Genomic DNA, 18082 nt, shown 5'->3' with positions numbered 1-18082 from the left:
ACTGTAAATCGAAGATATTGCCTGTGAGCTGGATGAATAGGAACGTGGAAGTAAGCGTCTTCCAAATCTAGGGTCGCCATGTAGTCCCCTGGATTGAGAAGGTGGAGGATGTCCTGAAGAGTGACCATCCTGAAGGACAACTTGACGAGATAAGTGTTGAGCTGCCGTAGATCTAAAATTGGACGCCACTTGTCCTTTGTCTTCCGAACCAGGAAGAACCTGGAATAGAACCCTTTCCCCTTCTGAGAAAGGGGTACAGGCCCTACCGCCCCCTTGGTGAAGAGTTGGTGGGCTTCGAGAGGAAGGAGTTTGAGATGTTTGGGAGGAAAGGCGTCTGGCGCCCTTGTTGGAGGAAGGTCTTGAAACTCCAACGTGTGTCCTTCTTTGACGATCTGTAGGACCCACTGATCCGATGTAATGACCATCCAGTTGTTGAGGCAATGGGTAATCCTGCCCTCCACTGGTGTTAATGAGGGAACAGGAACAGTGGAAAGAGCCACCTGGCCGCTATTGTTTCCTGGTGTTGTCTCTCCTTTGCTGCCCTTGTCGTCCTCTGGGCGGTTGGCGAGAGAAAGAACCCCTCTGAGTGTACTGAGGTTTATATGTCTGGCTAGATTGTGATCCGGAAGAGTAGCGATTCTGATTGCCTCCTCTATAAGTGGAGAATCCTCTACCTCTTGCTCCCCTGAAGGGTACCTTGCGATATTGCAATGTTCCTAAGGACTTGGCTGTATCGGTGTCCTTCTTTATGCCCTGTAGGGCGTCATCAACGTGTTTGCCAAACAGCATTTCTCCGTCGTATGGCAGATCCAAGATTTTATTCTGCACTTCCTGTCTCAACCATGTGGCCCTTAACCATCCTTGCGTCGCAGAACAGCCGAACCGGCTAGCGCTCGAAATGCTGTGGTTGCTATATCCATAGCACAATCAATGACCTCCGAAGAGGCCCGCTCCCCCTCCAGCAAAATCTTCTTCACTTCTTCTTTAGAGGAATCCTGCAATTCCTCCACAAATGGAGCAAGGTCGCACCACATCTGGCGATCGTAACGTCCCAGAATTGCTAAAGCATTAGCTGCCCTAACAAGAAGACTGGCCATTGCTGAGAATCTTTTACCCACATTGTCCAGGCGCCTGCCCTCCTTATCTGGTGGTGTAGTTAGCGGTGTGGATGGATTTTTGGATTTGCTCTGGGCGGCCTGAGAAATGACTGAGTCCGGTTTTGGTTGACCAAGCAGACACGCCGGACTGCCATCTGGTGCTTTGTACTTTTTCTCTTGTCTTGGTAGCACCGGGAGGACTGTGGCCGGGATATGCATAGCCTTCAGGCCCTCAGACCAGACATGCTCAATGATTGGTATGGAACGTACCGATTTCCTGAATGGTTCCTTAAAATCATATAAGAAACATTCGGACTGAACCGTGGTCACTGGAGACCAAATCTTTTGGAAGCCCGTTCCATCAGGTTGTGAAAACCTCCAACGTCGGCTTGAGTCGAGGTAGCGTTATCTGGATCAGCGACGTCTGGATCCCGTGGGTCATTCGGATTCCAATCCACTTGCTGATCTTGGTCAGGATCCACTTGTTGGTCCGCATCAGAAGAGGCAGTATCATCATCTGTATCATACACCTGCACCACTTCTTGTGGGCGCTCTTCAGGCGCAGTGGTACGCTCTTTTGGAGGCAAAGAGTGTTCTGCCACAGGCTGTAACGATTGAGGCGGAGGCGTCGGAGGACGCACTCATTGAGCTTCTTGGGGAGTAGGGAAACGCTTCCGGTAGTCCTGCAACATAAGTTGTAGATCCGTAATCAAACTGGATGGCATCGCCACCATCCCTTCTTGCACCTGACGTGAAGGCTTCTGCAAAGGTATTTGCCTGGTAGTAGTGTCCTCTTCCCCATAGTAATGATCAGGAACATAGTGTTGGTGTTCCATCTCTCCTTCCTCAGAACTAACATCCTGAACCTTAACTTGTAGGTCAGATGGGCTATACGCTTGTCCAAACTCACTAAAAGTCTCTTCATCAGAGTCGTCATCCAACAGAAGATTAGGTGGAAGTTTTTGAACCTGTCGCGGAGACGTCATCTCTGGTGTTATCTGCTTCCTTCTGCGCGAAAAAACAGGTTTTTCAGATGATTCCGTCGTCGACGACATCGTCGACGAGGTCGTCGTCGTCGACAGTAACTCTTTAAGGGACTGCGTCGACGACGGAAGCGCCGACGAAGATACTGCTCTCGTCGTCGAGGATTGCGTGGTCGACGAGCAGAAACTCATCGTCGACGATGGAAGGAGCGTCGACGGGATCGTCGACGAACTCGTCGTCAGCAGCATGGAAACAGGAGTCGTCGACACGGTCGTCATCGACGTCGTCCTCGTCATCGCCGTCGAAGCCATCTTTGCTGTCATCGTCGTCGACGTGGAGATGGTGATCTTCGTCGACTACGAACAGGTATCAGGTGCCTTGAATACCGTCGACGGTGCAGGCGTCGTCGACGCAGCCGTCGTCGACGAGCCCGTCGACGAGGCAACTTTCACAGAGATATCCTTTTTTATAGCCGTCGTCGACGTACCTGTGTTTTTCACCGTCGACGACCGCTGTTTCTTGTCCGAAATGACCTCCTGTACTGAAGTCGAAGGCTTCTTGACCCCACTATCCTTCTCAGAGGGAGGTGAAGAGATAGTTGTAACATTTTTCACCTTTTTTGAGGGTTGCGACTCCTCAGGCTTACCCTGCCTCTCCTTTTCACCGTGGTGAGGAGATTTTAGGGAAGCAGGCCTGTCAGACCTATCAGAGGTCCCTGGTAAGGCCTTGTGAAGGGACTCGCCTGAAGTAGAAGGGGGAGACCTACCCCTCTTCTGAGACTTCTTAGATGACACCATCGACGAGGAGCCCTCACTGTCTGAAGACACAATGTCCTTACGGTCCTTCATCTTCTGAAGCCATGTGAGGAGACGTCCTTCCCTGTCCCTGAAGGTCTTCGCTGAGAAGGTCCTGCAAATCTGGCAGCTTGTAGGTTTATGGTCCGGATACAGGCAGTATATACAGTCCATATGTTTGTCTTCGACAAACAACCTCTTCTTGGAGCAAGTAGCACAGGCTCTAAAAAGGGCTTTTTTCTCTTTGTCAGACATGACTGAAAGAAATCCAAGTTGTTGAAAAAAGTAGTTTAGAAATTGAAGAAACTGAGCAGAGCTCAATGGAGACTCCCTTGCACAACGTGCGGTAGAAAATCTGAGGCTCTGAGCTTCTCTCAGGAAGGTTCTATGGGGTGAGGCTGCTCTGATTGGCTACTGCAAAAGTTTGGTCTCTTTTACAAAAAGAGGTGGATAAGCTACAAAATGAGATGAGGCCTAAGCCTATTTTTTCACTTTGTGCTTACTACTATGGTATTTTCTATTTACCGAGGCTCCCATTCCGACGACGGGGAATGATACAAAGCATGGGAATCTATGAAAGTTCCAATACTGGGGTAAGCACAGTTTCATTAAAATGAGCTCAGTCCAACTGTAGGAAGGTTCCATTTAAAACACATTAACTATTTACAAGTTCAGATAAAACTTAAGTCAGTCATTTAAATACACACAACTCTACCAAGTGTATAAATGTTACTGGGACGTAATGAGCTACATAAATGACTACTGGTGAAATACTCTGCTACATGACACATCTCACAGAGACTACTCAAATAGCATCCACTTACACAATAAATTCATTACAATTAGATACCACAATTGTTTCTTTGCACAACAAACGTGTATCACACAACCAGAGGCAAATACACTATATTCACCCAGAAATAATCACGATCATCGTCACTTCGAACATCTTTAAATCCCACACTCATTTGGGAGTGCTCAGGCTAGGTGCTTTGAGGATCAAGTATAAAAAGGGGTGGACCTGGTGATCGACAATTTTGAAGCCAACAGTATTGAGGTTTGAGTGCAACAAGCTAATTGAAACAACTGTTCACAAGTAACCATTGTCTGCTCTGTCGCTGGCCCAAACAGTGTGAGGAGTGCAGATGGAGGTTCCCTCAAAATTGTAGAACCTAATTCTATGAACAGGAGGAATCCAGCAGTGTAAAATTATCTCTTTTAATTTCTAGGTGTCTAATTGCTGGACTAAATTAAAAAGTTTTTATAAATCATTTGAGAATAATATAGAAAGACAATCCGCAAGGACAGGGAGGAAAAAGGGATTAAGAGTGCCGAGACAGCAAGCAACATATTGTTAAAGCCAATATTAAAGGCACCCTAAGAATGACAAAGGGAGAGCTTGCTGTTTCTTAAAACATATAGTCTCTAGCATTGGAGTAATAGTCAACTATTGCTAAAGATTTAGAGTAAAGGATTTTGTGAGGCAGATAACCAGTTTAAAAGTAAATCTATCATGGATTGGAAGTGACTTTAAGGATAGAGGTAATGTGGACAAAGTGCTAAGCAGTGGTAACCAAACAGGCAAGCAGCTGCATGAAGGCCTGCCTTCAGGGAAGTTAGTTTAACCATAGATATTTCAGTGAGAAGAACATTCTCATAGTCCGCCTGGGACAAAACCAGAGCTTGTACTGTTGACTGGAAGACACGTTTTAGGAGTAAACCTCCAGCAGCCTATGCTGATACAGAATGTATCAACAGTGTTTTTTATTAATACTTCAAACTTCATCACATTTGTTGTGCTTGCAGTCCTGTTTAAAATCACACTAGTGTTTACATAGGAGATGTTTATCAATGAGAATCTCCATAAATGTAGCCAAAATAGGGACAACAGTTATTGAATAGAAATCATGGGGATCAGTGGTGGCTATTCATAGCAGGGGTTTTCCTTACAAATATTTAAGCAACTATAATATTTTTTGTTACTTACACTAAGAAAATAAAAATAACTTTCTAATTGCACTTTAAAAATAAATGTTAAGACTTTTGGTGTATACTTGTTAGTGATAGAGAAATTACTCACCATTTCTTTATGTGGTGACGTCTTACTTTGATAATCCAATATAAATTCGGTCACTCTGCTGACAACCTCATTGGAATCTAAGCCAGAAAAACTGCTCCAGTTTTTACCTCGAGTCTCTTTTACAAAGTTGGAAAGTTCAGCACTTAAAAAAAAATAAAACAAAAGCCATAAGATTAGTGAAATTGTTATAGGTGTCCATACTACCCACTTTCAGTGACATTGTTTCTGATGAAATTTGGTCCTTATTTACAGTGTGGCACAGCAGTATATCATCCAAAATGTGTTTTATGATCTGTCTGCCAGTTGCAGTCTTTGTATGGCAGATTGTACATCCATCAGTTTTTGGCAGATACCCCCCTTCCACCCAACTCTCAATAAAGTCATTTGATACCCGGAAATTATTTTTAGAACTTTACAGCTGCAAGCTGATACCCTAAAAAAGCTTTGTGCACGCTGTTGCAGCGCCCGTGCCGCATCTTTTGTCTCAGGGTTCTGTAATGGCGTTCTGTAACATCTGGCAGCTTTGAGGATAAGTGTGATACTGGTGTCGACCCGCAAAACACCCTTCAGTTCCTATAATTGTCTAGCCCTGCAGGCTTTCAATAATAGAAAGACATTGAGAAGAGGCCGCCTACTGGGAAACTGCAAAGGAAACAAATCAATTCTACGGAACTTAGTTACCAAAGGTGCATCACTTTCTCTTCTAACAAATACTATCACAGCTGAAGATTCTTTTTCTTTGAAAGATTCGATAGACTTACGTAACACATTAATAACCCTAAAGAAATTTGGAAGAAAGAAAATGTTCTGAAACATTGATTTTGCAAACAAGCCTTCTTTCCTACCATCCAAGTCAACACAATTATAGCGAACAAATATATGTAGAAAAGAACAAGTTGCCACTCCACAAATGCCTGGCAAAGGCGCCCCACCCAAAATAAAGGACAATTCACAGCCTGCTCCTTGTTGAATGATCAATAATTCCTTCAGGGATAATTTTGTGGGCAATTTCAGGTTATTCATGGATGCAAACCACAATGCACCTGGATATTGTTTGGTCTGCAAAAACGATGCAGTTAAAAGTGTAGGAAAGTGCCCCTTTTTCACTTGGTCGCCCCCATTTTTGCCCACTTTTACTGTTATTCTTGACTGGATAAACAATACTAAACAGACCCCAGTGCCAGTGCTCTTGTTTTAAAAAACATGCTCAACTGTACCCCAATTGGCAAGGACATTAGCACTCTTGTAAGTCCTGGTAGATGGCACCTGTGGTACCCAGGGCATGAGTACTAAAGAGGGTCCCGATGGGCTGCATCATGTATGATGCCACCCAAAGGGACCCATACTAAAACTGCATGTAGACTGCCATTGAAGGATGCGGTGACAAGGCGTGAGCCCTTCTGAAAACACAACATTGCACCCTCCCTGTGTGCAATGCCCAAGTGCACAGCCTTTCTTATCCTACAGCATGCATTAGAGCCCTAAGGCAGGGTGCATTATATTACATATCAGGGCAAATCTGCATGAGCAGATATGCCCCTGTGATGTCCAGCTCAATTTCTAAGATATTGGAAGTGATCAGGAGGCCATTTTAAAGGTATGTAATGGGCAATGGTCATTATGAGTTACCCAGCTACATAAAGGCTTCAGTCAAATAATGGTATTTGGTATCAAACACCTCATCTCAATAAATCTATTGAGTTGCCAGTATCAGATTTGTGACATGCGCCCCAAAGACACCTTAGAGGTGCCCCCTGGAAACCCACTAGTCCTCTAATGTGTTGGCTGACTGGTATCGTCCAGCCTGCCACTACAGACATGTTGCTGACCCCTGTAGGTGAGAGCCAGTGCTCTCAGAGGCCAGAAAGAATGCTTGCTCCGGAGGAAGGTGTTCCACCTCCTTCAGAAGGATGGCAAATAATTTAACATATCAGGGCCACAGACTTCAAAGCCTCTGCCACATTTGTTATGCGACCCTGGCTTCTCCCCACAACCCGGGCAATGCCACCCCCTGCCCTAGGGCCCGTTTGGCACCAGAGCAGGCAGGAAATTAGCTAGTCAGAAGGTGTCACACAGGCAAGACACACCTCTATGGTGGGCCACCTGAAGTGGACAGTCGAAGAAGGATTTCACCATCCTGGTTTTGGTGAAACTAGGAACTCTGGGTCAGGATTATGCCCACTCCTCACAGGAAGTGGTCATATAGGGGGTGTAGTCACCCCAGGGGTACGTAGCCCATTGGCTACTACCCTACACTCCCCTTAACGCCCCATAATTCAGTATTTTGCCCCCCCCCGACACCAGATGGACAGATTAGTCTATGCTAGACCCTGCAGGAGCCCCCCTGCACCAACACCCTATATACCGGAGTACCTGCATCAACCTAGGCTAGTTTGTGTCCAGTGCGGACGCCACCACAGAGGAAAACGGCCCTGCATGTCGAGGGACTTCAAAGGCAGCAAGAACCACAGCAAGAGTGGCCCAGCGGTCCTACTTTCCCCTCCTCTGCAAAACTGACGACAACTGTGACATCCTACAAAGCAAGTGGCCAGTAGGCCAAACACCTCTGCACTCAAACCCCTCAGTCCAGATCCACAGAAACCAACTGTGTCCCCTTGCTCCAGAGACCCTCACACGCCGAGCCCACCTTTGGGTTCTGCCGGACGTGTCGCCAAGTCCCCACTTGCATTCTTTTGACTATTGACTTTAACATGTAGTACACAAGACTCCCAATGCAACCAGCACCTCTGCACCTGGACGCAACAGGGCAGGTAAACTTGAACTGCAGGTGGTTCTGTGGCCCTTGGCCCCTAAGCACCTTAAGTTCTAAAAGGTACCTTCAACAGCAGCTCGCAAGTATATGTATACAGTGTATGTTTCTCCCATAGGATAAAATTACCACGTTCTAGGCTCATACCTCAAAAACCATTATTTGAGCTCTTTACTGCTTTACAGTAAAATCTATTGCTCCAAAACTACTTACCTGATTCCGATGATCTAGAAGTTTAAAAGTATATAAAAATATGCGGCATTTTCCTATATTAATCTCGATTTTCTTCTTTAGTGAGTGTCTCATTTATTGAGTCTGTGTGTGAAACAAATGCTTATCACTCACTTCTGGTAAGCCTAAACTGCTGGACCACACTACCACAAATAGAGCACTTGGGATTATTAAAGTAGGCTCCTGTAAACTAATAAAGGGCTGTCTGGGTTTTTTGCATGGTGTACCCCTACATTGGTACACTATATAAAAAGCCAGCTTCCTACAAGAAGTACTACCAAAAGCCAGAAACAGTTGACTGTCTATGTTCATTAGACTTTGAGATTCAATGAATCAGTGCTATTTTTCTGTCCACCCACTATACGTGTTCCTATTTTACTTTAGGATAGGATATATGTTTGTATAGCGCTAGAATGCCAGGGCGTCTAGGCACTGGTGTGTAAGACAATGGTAGAGCATGTGTTACCAGGAAGCTAGATCAGAGTAAACAGCCACGTTTTCAAGTCTTTCCTGAAGGATTGTCGATTTGGTTGGAATAATATATTGGCATATTGTTCCATAACTTTGCTACACAGTACGAAAAAGTTCTGCCACCCCATCTTACCCACCTACTCCTATCAATCCGGAGGAGGCCTAAATTACTGGACCTAAGGGCCTGAGCGGAGGTAAAAGGTGAAAAAAAAATTGGATGTCCCTGGCCCCTCCCCCATACAATGCTTTATGAACCAGGCATAGGGCCTTGAATTCCACGCGCTGCTGCACAGGGAGCCAATGCAATGCTCGGATTCCTGCCGAGGTGGATTGACCTCTAGGTATATTTAAAAGCAGCCTTGCTGCGGCATTCTGTAGGGACTGCAACTTTATCATCCGGGTTTTATCAATCCCCAACAACATGGCATTGCAATAGTCAAGTTTGGATAGCAGAAGAGCCACCACCACCACCGTCTTTTGTAGTTCCTGAGCGATAAAAGGAAATATATTTCTCAAGGCTTTTATTAGAAAGAAGCAGGAAGAGGTAAGGCTGCTTACCTGAGCAGAAAAGTTTAACTGGTCATCGAAGACAACTCCAAGGTTTCTAACCTTAGTCACGGGGCAGGGGCATTCCCCCACTCCCACCGGCCACCAGGAGTCATTCAACAGGGAACAGGCCTTTCGATGGTTGACGAGGTAGAAATGCTGGCAACTGATCAACTAATTAAAATGACATCCTAGCACCACATTCAGTAAGGAAATCTGTTTCACCTTGAAGACCACAACATTGTCTTTCAAATTTTACATTGCAGCTATGCAAGGACAAAAACAGCGGAGTCATCATAGAGCTTGTACCAATTGTGGCTCCCACTGTGAACATAGCAAATGTACACAGTCAAAGCTTCTACCTAATATTTTCAGATGTACATGGACTGGTGCGCTAAGACTTAGGAGCTGATCTACAGAGCCAGAGGCTGTCCGTGTAAAAAACGCTAAGATATGGGGACGATGGGGGGTGTACTCTGGGTTGGTCAGTGAATTGGGAGACTTGTGAGAAGTCTTATTTTATACTTACTGTAGGAAAATGTATATGTACGGTAACCCTGCAAGTGAACCATTGGATTGTGACTTTAGGAGCCAAAAGTTAAATAATGAACTGTTCGATCTGTGCTAAAAGCAGCAGAAAAACAGCATGTCTGACCTGCCCTTGTGAAATGATGTAGATACCACATACCAAGTACTTTTAAGCCAACCTGTGATTATCATGATCATGGATGCTTGAAAATTCCTGAAGCAGTTGAGTATAAACTGAATAAACAAGTTACATACCTTTGGCAATGCCTTATCTGGTAGAGACTATCTAGCAGCAGATTCCTTTTAAATTATCTCCAGACATCAGAATTGTTCCGGATATTTTTCCTCAAGCAGTACCCCTTTGCGCTGGTAGGTGTTGTCATTTGGCTCTGCTTGGCGTTGTCGGAGGCATCTGCCCCAGAAGTGACATTTACGGTGCCTATACAGGCAAAACCCCCGCAAACTGACGTCAGTTTCTTTTCACGCCAGGAGCGCTGAGCCATGAAGAACACCGACCACTGGTGTGGAAAGCCTTGTCCCTAGAAATCCCTTTGCAGAGCAGGATGGATGGGTGGAACAGTAAGGAATCTGCAGCTTTATATAGTCTCTACCAGATAAGGAGTCACCAAAGATAAGTTACTTGCTCATCTGATAGAGACTTGTGCAGCAGATTTGTAACTGTTTGAATAGATACCCAAGGATAATTTCCGGACGTGGGTCTGCAGACAATCTCATACAAGGAAGTCCTGCAGGATCGAACGGGCAAAGTGCCCATCCCGACAGACTTGGTTGTCCAATCAGTAGTGTTTTGTTAACGTGTGCAAGGAAGGCCACATTGCTGTCTGGCAGATATCCAGGACCAGAACTCCGCGTGCTAACGCAGTAGTGGAAGCTTTAGCTCTGCTGGAATGAGCCCGCTAGTCCTCAGGGGGTTGCTTCTTGGCCAATGCATAGCAGATCTTGATACAGAGACTGATCCATCCGGAGATGGTCCAGTTCTGCACAGCTCATTCTGTCATCGCTCCAGCATACCCCACAAAGAGTTGGTCATTCACACGGATCTATCGTGTGCCATCTGAGAAGAACACCACCACTTTTTTAGGTTCAGACGGTGAAGTTGATCCTCCATCTTAGAGGGGTGTGGCAGGGCGTAAAAAGTAGGCAGAATGATAGACTAGCTTATAGGAAAGGGAGTGACCACTTTCGATAAAAAGTAAGCTCTCGTACGAAGCACCACTTTGTCTAGATAGATGTTCAAGTGCGAAGGCTTGGATGACAAAATGTGAAGCTAGCTGACCCTCTGTGCAGATGTTATCGCCATGAGAAAGGCCATCTTGATGGTAAGGAGCCTGAGAAGGCAATTGTGCAAGGCTCAAAAGGGACACACATAACGAAAGTGAGAACAAGATTGAGGTCCCACTGAGGCATAATGAAAGGGAAAGGCGGAAACAGATGTTGCACACCTTTCAAAAATCTATCTACAATAAAAGAGGGATGACTGATCGGGCAAGCGCAGAAAAGCCAAAATAGCAGGAAGGTAGACCTTGAGAGTGACCAGAGCAGAGCCATGCCGGACAAGAGAAAGAATAAAGAGAAGAACCTGAAATAGGGGGGGGCAAAAAGGGTATCAATCTGTCTTTTTATACACTATGCCACAAATGTTCACTAATGGCATGCGTATACCATCTTGGCAGAGGGAAACCTGGATGCCAAGAGATTGTTGCAGACTTCAGGAGGAAAGTCGAAAGCTGTCAACAGTCGCTGTTCAATCTACACGCAAGAAGTTCTTCTGCAACAGAAGATTCTCCTGAATAGGTAGTCTGATCGGTGGACGGATGAACATGCTCAGCCTGAGCAAAGGTGAGCCTTTCCTAAGTTTCTCCTTCTTGAGGAAGATATTTAGAGGGCAAAGGTCTAGGCTAGGACGAAGGCCCTTTTTTGGGCACCACAAAGTGGGGGGTAGCAATCAACCCCACTTCTGGCATCGGCACCCTCTCTATAGCTCCCTTAGCGAAGAGAGCTGTCACTTCCTGGCAGAGAAGGAATAGGTAGTTCCCCTTCAACCTGTCATAAGTGGATGGCATGGTGAGTGGGGTAGTTATGAAGGGGAGGGAGTAGTTTGTTCGGACGATATGCAAAACTCACCGGTTTGGTGGATCCTGCCTCCTCCCCCCACTGGGTGCCCATGCTAGTAAGAGAACAGATTATATATATTTAGAGGCTGTGGCTGCCGGTGGGGGGGAGGGGGCGGGGGGTTGAAGTGGACCGGTCTTACCTTTGCATGTGCCACCCACTAGGTCTGTGGGTACCTCATCCTTGGCCTATCCTTGGGCACACAGAGGTAGGAGAGCTTCAGCACTGTGGTGGTTTGGTAGGTTTAGACACGGGTGGAAGCCCCTTCCGGGGCAACGAAAGGTGCCAAAGGCAGATTGCGGGTGGTGAGGGGCAATGGAAAGTCCGAAGGACCTGGACGTAACCCTGTTGTTTTTATAGCGCTCCAGCACCTCCACCCAGAGTAGGCTTTGTTTCTGACCCACGAGAACAAAAGGCTCCCACCTCAGGGAAACAGAAACATATCTAGAAGTGGGAGGCTCGTGCAGACCATCAGGCACACACTAGTGAGTTGGTGGGTTTTCAGGGGGCACTTCTGAGTGCATTTAGTAATGAACCCAACACTGGTATCAGGGAAGGCTCAAAAATCTGAGATGTTTGGTACCAAACATCTTGGAATTCGGTGAAGTCATTGTTACAAGCTCCCAGCCCATGTACTCAGTATGGCTTCACTGTGTGTAGGAAAGTGTCCCTTTCTGCATGGTTACCCCTTACTTTTTGCCTGACATTTGATACACTTTGACTTGGTGTGCCTGGTTCCCTGCCAATCAGGTTCCCAGGGCCTGCGTTCTTTCCCAAACCTGTACCTGTGTACACACAATTGGCAATCTCTGGCCACAGATATGCTCCTTCTGAAACGGACCCAAGGGATCCAAGGGCACTGTGACCAGGGAAGGCCTCTAAGGCCTGCACTACCTATTGTGCCACCCTTAGGGGCCCTGCACCTTAATACCCACACACTGCCATTGCAGGCTGCGTGTTTTGGTGCAGGGAAGAGTCGACATGTCACACAGCCCCTGTGTGCCATGCCTGTAATCCACTGCCTATGGCCTAGGTAAGTCACCCCACTAGCAGGATGCACTAGATCACAGGTGAGGGTGCAGTTGCAGGAGCACTGCACTCCTACAGTGTTCAAGTCCAATCTTAGACATTGTAAGTGCAGTAAAGTCATAAAGAGGATATGGTCTGGGAGTTGGTCTTTACCAACTCCACAGATACATATTGGCTTTACTAAAACCTGAGAAGTTTGGTAGCAAACTTCTCAGCACATTAAACCCACACTGATGCCAGAGTTTGAGTTTATGTAAAATGCACTCAGACGGCATCTTTGAGAAGCCCCCTGAAAAACGACCAACCCAGGTGTGGTTCTTTAATGGCCACACACCATTTGCCCCCGCCAGACTGGTTTATGGACCCCTGGGTAGAGGTACTCCTCCTTCTGGGTACAAAAACAAAGCCCATCCTGGGAAGGGGTGTCAAGCCTCCGCCCCCAGGATGGGCTGGGTGCATGAAGGGGAAGCTTCAAAGGCTTGCTGCCTCTGTAAGCAGACCCTTCCTTTGCTGCCTCCGGCAACTGGCTCCCAGCGGTTCTGACCTCCACTTCAAGCGGGAGAATCAGTGGGAAAACTAAGTGAGTAAGAGAGGTGTGCCCACCATTGCAACCCCATCCCTCAGATGGTCATGTTGGTGTCCCCATGTGGGATATGATAAATAGAAAAATATACATACAAAACACAATTAGCATCCTTTTCATCAATTACTAAAAATCCTAAAACATGGGGACAGTTCTGTCGACTTAGGATCAAACAGACTAACTGTACATTATAGCCGGGAAGAGGTTTGATCCTATGAAAAAGGGACATAAAGGTGTCCGTGAGACATCTGAATAGACTGGGCGTGGTGGTTTAACACTTTCATGGGTGATCTAGGCCTTGCATTGTATCAATATCGGAGATGAATTCCTGACCACCAATGGTGAGGACCTTTACTCTCGGGAGACCAGTAACTAGGCCAGCTCTGGCAGGGGTGTCTTCTACCCCTTCCACGAGATGACCTGCAGATTAGCCTGACAAAGCTAAGAAGCTTCAAAGCAGCCCCTCCATGTTTGGTATGAGACTCTGGTTTCTCTCATAGGAGAGGATGCCAACCCCCTGTCCTGTTCCAATTTTGGCAGGAGGATAGGTGGGAAAATTAGATATATTAGGAGAGGTGCAGACATTCTTCCGGCACGGCCCCTAGGGTACGGCAGGTGATGTGGACCCTCTCGTCCGATTGCTCCATATTGTCTGGGAGAGAATTAACCAAACGGGGTCAGGGTTATGCCCACTTCTTAACATAAGTGGTCATACCAGGGTGCAGTCACCATAAAAGTAAGTAGCCCATTAGCTACTTCCTAGCACTCCCTCCAATGCCCCTAAATTCAGTAGTTAAAGGAGGCCCCAGCACCAGCGAGGCAGATTCCTGATGACCAAAAAAGAAGAAGGACCAAAGAGCAGAGAACGCAGAGAAGAGGAGAAGCCACTGACTTTGCCCCAGCCCAGCCAGACTGTCTCCACACCTCATCGACAACTGCGCCAAAGTCGACTCGCCCTGCAGCTGTCACTCCAAAAGCCTGGGAGGACTACCTGCCATCGAAAAAGAACCAAGAGTCTCCTGTGGAGTAACAGAGCTACTCCCCTGCATCCTGCAGGAACCCAAGAACTGCTGCGAGGCCTCCGGACTACCAAACACCCGACACTGGAAAGCACTGCTGCACCCTTTGCTCCAAGGCCGAGTTGAAGGGGGCCAATGGTGCCAGCGTGGTCCCCAACTCCAGCAGAGACAAAGCCCACCTTGGACTTGCTAACGACGCCTGCAGCCTCTTTGTGCAGGCCCCCTTAAGTGGACTGCTCGGGTGACAACAACCCGACGCCTAAGGACACGTTTACTGGTTGCCCCTGGAGAAGAGAACTGAAGCTGCCCCCTTGTCCCTGGACATCGTAAGAGTTAAGCCCCTTTGCCGGGTCAGTTCCACTGGCCCCCCTCTTTATGACCGGACTGATCCTCCATAGAAGTGAATTGGGCACCCAACACTGTAATGCACCTCTACACCTGGATGCTCCAGAGCCTCCGGAAGTGAGCTGTTGGTGCCGTCTTGGACCTTGCCCCATACTCACCTTAAGTCCAGAAGATTGGTTCCGAAAGTCAATGCTAAGTACACAGATGCTGCGTGGGTTTTTCCTGCATAGTTTAACATTACGCTGAAGACTCAATTCCGATTTGAAGTATCAAAAATCACTCAAAATCTACCGATGCTGAAAAAATCACCTCTGCACCCTGACACCCTAGTGCCTCCTGAGGTGACCCATTGGTGCTGCCTTGGACCTTACCCTATACTCACTTCAAGTTCTAGGGAAGGGATCCGTAAGTCATTGTTAAGTAAATGTGTGCCTCACATGTTTTCTTCATAGCTTAACATTGCTGCAAAGTGATTTAATCAGAATTGAAAGTATCAAACAACTGTTTACTTCAAACCTGCTATTTTAAACTGTACTTACCTGAATGATTTTTCCCTGGTACCTAAACATACATAAATATATTGGCAATTTTTATAAATTGGTGTGGATCTCCTTTTTGATTCGTACTGTCATTTATTAATCACTGTGTGTATATTTGCAAATGTCTTACACTCCACGGTGTTAAGCCAAAGGGCTGCTCGACCACACTACCCGTAACACAGCACTTTGGGATTGCATAGCAAGGCTCTGTCCACTTTTAAGGGAACCAGTGGACTCTTTGCATGGTATGTCAAGTTATTGATATATCACACAGAGACCCAGCTTCCTACAGCATGGTACATTTGTTCCCACGTTCCCCTTTCATTATGTCTCAGTGGGACCTTAATTTAATTCTCACATTTATAATGTGCGCTCCATTCAAACCTCTGCAGAATTGTCCCCTCCTGCTGCTTACTATCAAAACAGCCTTTTTAGTGGCAATGACATCTGACAGGAGGGTGAGTGAATTGCAGGCTCTGTCATCCAAGTCTCATTACCTGACCATCTTCCCTGATAAGTTGGTGCTTTGCACTAGGGCATCTTTCTTACCGAAAGTGGTAACACCATTCTATGTGGGGCAATCTGCTGCCTTACCCACTTTCTACGCTCCTCGGCATCCCTCTAGCTGAGGCTAGATGTCTCTATCAGATGGACAAATTACTTCCCTTCGGTAGTGCCTTATCAGGTAGAGACATGATCTAGTTGCAGATTCCTTACCTACCCACCCACCGACCCTTCCTGAACTGCAGACAGGTTTCTAGAGTCAGGGCTTATCAGAAACACACCAATGTCATTCCAGTTCATGGTTCTCCGCTTCTGGCTTGGAAAGTCGTTTAAAGTAACTGACGTCAGTGTGTTAAGGTGGCACCTATATAGGCAATGCGAACGTCACTTCCAGCGTGTATGACGTCACTTGCCACCTACCGACGTGCAGGGGTATTGCTCTTAGAAAAATCTTACAGTTACAGTCTGACGCCTGGGAAATTCAAATGTAAGGAATTTGGGCTAGATCATTTCTCTACCAGATAAGGCATAGCTTCTATTGCAGCAGTAATGGATGTTGTAGCTACAGCCTTCTGTGTGCTTATGCACATTCTATTTTAAAAGGAGTAGAGAACATTATACTGCGGCAGCTATGGCTCGGTTCTTTAACTCAGTACTGCTGCTGGAAGAGGTGTGATGGGGCGGCCAGTAATAAAACATGGGCTGTATGCTTGGTTTGTTTTTGGGCGCGAATTACGGACATCAGTGCTGCTGAGTGAGCGTGCACGCGGGTAGTGGCGTGGACGCGGGCTGTGGGCGGAGCGGAGCACAGGCGGCTGTAGGCTACGGAGGTGGTTGCAGCAGTGGCGGTGGGGCCGGAAGAGGTCCTTAGAGGCAGCGAAGGCTGGGGACGGCAGGGACGAGTAAATTGCATGAGAAAGTGGCAATTGAGCATCTGAGGGCCGGCTGTCATGGCTCAGAGAGCCAAGGTGAGTCCCAAGTCCCGAGTTGATTTAGGATTACGGACACCCGGTGCAGTTGAATCGTGCTGCACTTGGGCTCGCTGTCAGTCAGCACCGTGTTAGACCTTGCCCTTTTTACTCGGCATTTGAGGTCCTAGCCAAAACCTTGACCCTTTGTTCTGCTCCCCGTTTGTTCCCCGTACTGTCCTTGACCCAGTTCGGTTTCACCCCCAGCCGCCCGGTGCAAGTCAACTGTCCGGGCTGTTATTCAGCCTCTTCGAGCTGCCTCAGCCTCAGTTCTGGTTCCTCCAGTTTCTGCTCTGTGCTCTGCCCCCTCTCTCCGCCCCCCTTCCCCTCGGCCTGCCACTCTTGGGTGCCTGCTTGCCTAGTCCTGGTAAGCCCTGATTCTGCTCCCCCCCGTCCCCAGCTACCCATTGCCATCACTGCCGGCTCTACCGCCAGACGGGAACTGGCCCGTGGCGGCTCACCCGGTACCTCCCCCCCCCACTGCGTCTTCACCTGGCTTTGCTTGGCCTGTTAGCTGTGGAGGCTGCACTTGGGGCGGGGGCCTGGGAGTCAGCTATAGGTGTCAGGCCTTTGGATTAGCCTTAGGAGTAGCGGACAGGTGGTTGCAGGCAGTGAACGGCGAGGGGTTGTGCTGGGACAAAGAGAGCGGGGGGTGCCTGCGCGCCACGCTCATTGCTAATTGCTCTTGCCGCCCAGGACAAGACAAGATTCAGCACTCCTGGGTTCTTCACGACTCCCCCTGACCTTTGGGACCACATTTTGGTATGGCTGTCAACAAGAGACTGGACGGCAGAGGGTCCACCTGAACTAGTTCCTCAACTTACAGACCCAGAACAATTTCGCATACCAACGAAAGGGATGAGATCCGGGAAAATAAGAAAAGCACCTTCCGCACTAAATCGAAAGAAATCAAAACGGCCGTCCACAGAGTTGGCGGGTGCCCCAGTCAACCTCACGAACCCATTGCCCTCTATGGTCACACCGAAGGCTCTTAATTCTCTTAATTCTCTACCCAACGGAGGGCAACATAACAGCAACATACATTCCTCTCACGCAACACCCCCGAACGCTTCAAAATCCTTCTCTCTTTTGGACTATTTCAAAAAAGCACCCGGTGGAGTGAAGCATTCTTCATCCCCCCAAGCCTCCGAGGCAATCAAGCTTTGTGACCTTCCTCAATCTACTGAGCCAAGTGAGCACTTGTTTCAATCCTCTCAAACATCAAACAACAAGCCTGTTTTAATACCGGATGTCTTTATCTTTGTATCATTAGTTGACTATCAGAACACCGCTTCGGAGTGCCTCATGAGGGCAACTCAAAATTCTTCACCAAGTCATCAACCCTCACCAAGTCAGTTTCTTCCCCCCATGTCATCTGCAAGCAACAGGCCCGCTCCAACCAACCACCCTCCGCGAGTCCCATTCAAAATTTCAGTTCCCAACCACTGCAATCTTTGCCAG

General features: G+C 47.4%; 1 protein-coding gene across 1 annotated transcript in view; it reads right to left on the bottom strand.

The window, feature by feature from the left end:
• The window catches only part of LOC147698809 (E3 ubiquitin-protein ligase TTC3-like), a 1497644-nt gene that overhangs the window by 65966 nt on the left and 1413596 nt on the right, over positions 1–18082 (bottom strand). Inside the window, exon 43 of the mRNA XM_086935406.1 lies at positions 4956–5097. Coding sequence (XP_086791532.1) covers positions 4956–5097 — 142 coding nt within the window. The remainder of the gene's footprint in view (positions 1–4955; positions 5098–18082) is intronic.

Source organism: Lissotriton vulgaris, chromosome 8 (assembly GCF_964263255.1).
Source record: "Lissotriton vulgaris chromosome 8, aLisVul1.2, whole genome shotgun sequence".
Classification (NCBI taxonomy): Eukaryota; Metazoa; Chordata; class Amphibia; order Caudata; family Salamandridae; genus Lissotriton; species Lissotriton vulgaris.
Note: the sequence above shows the minus strand (reverse complement) of the source record. Positions and strands in the feature narration are given on the sequence as shown.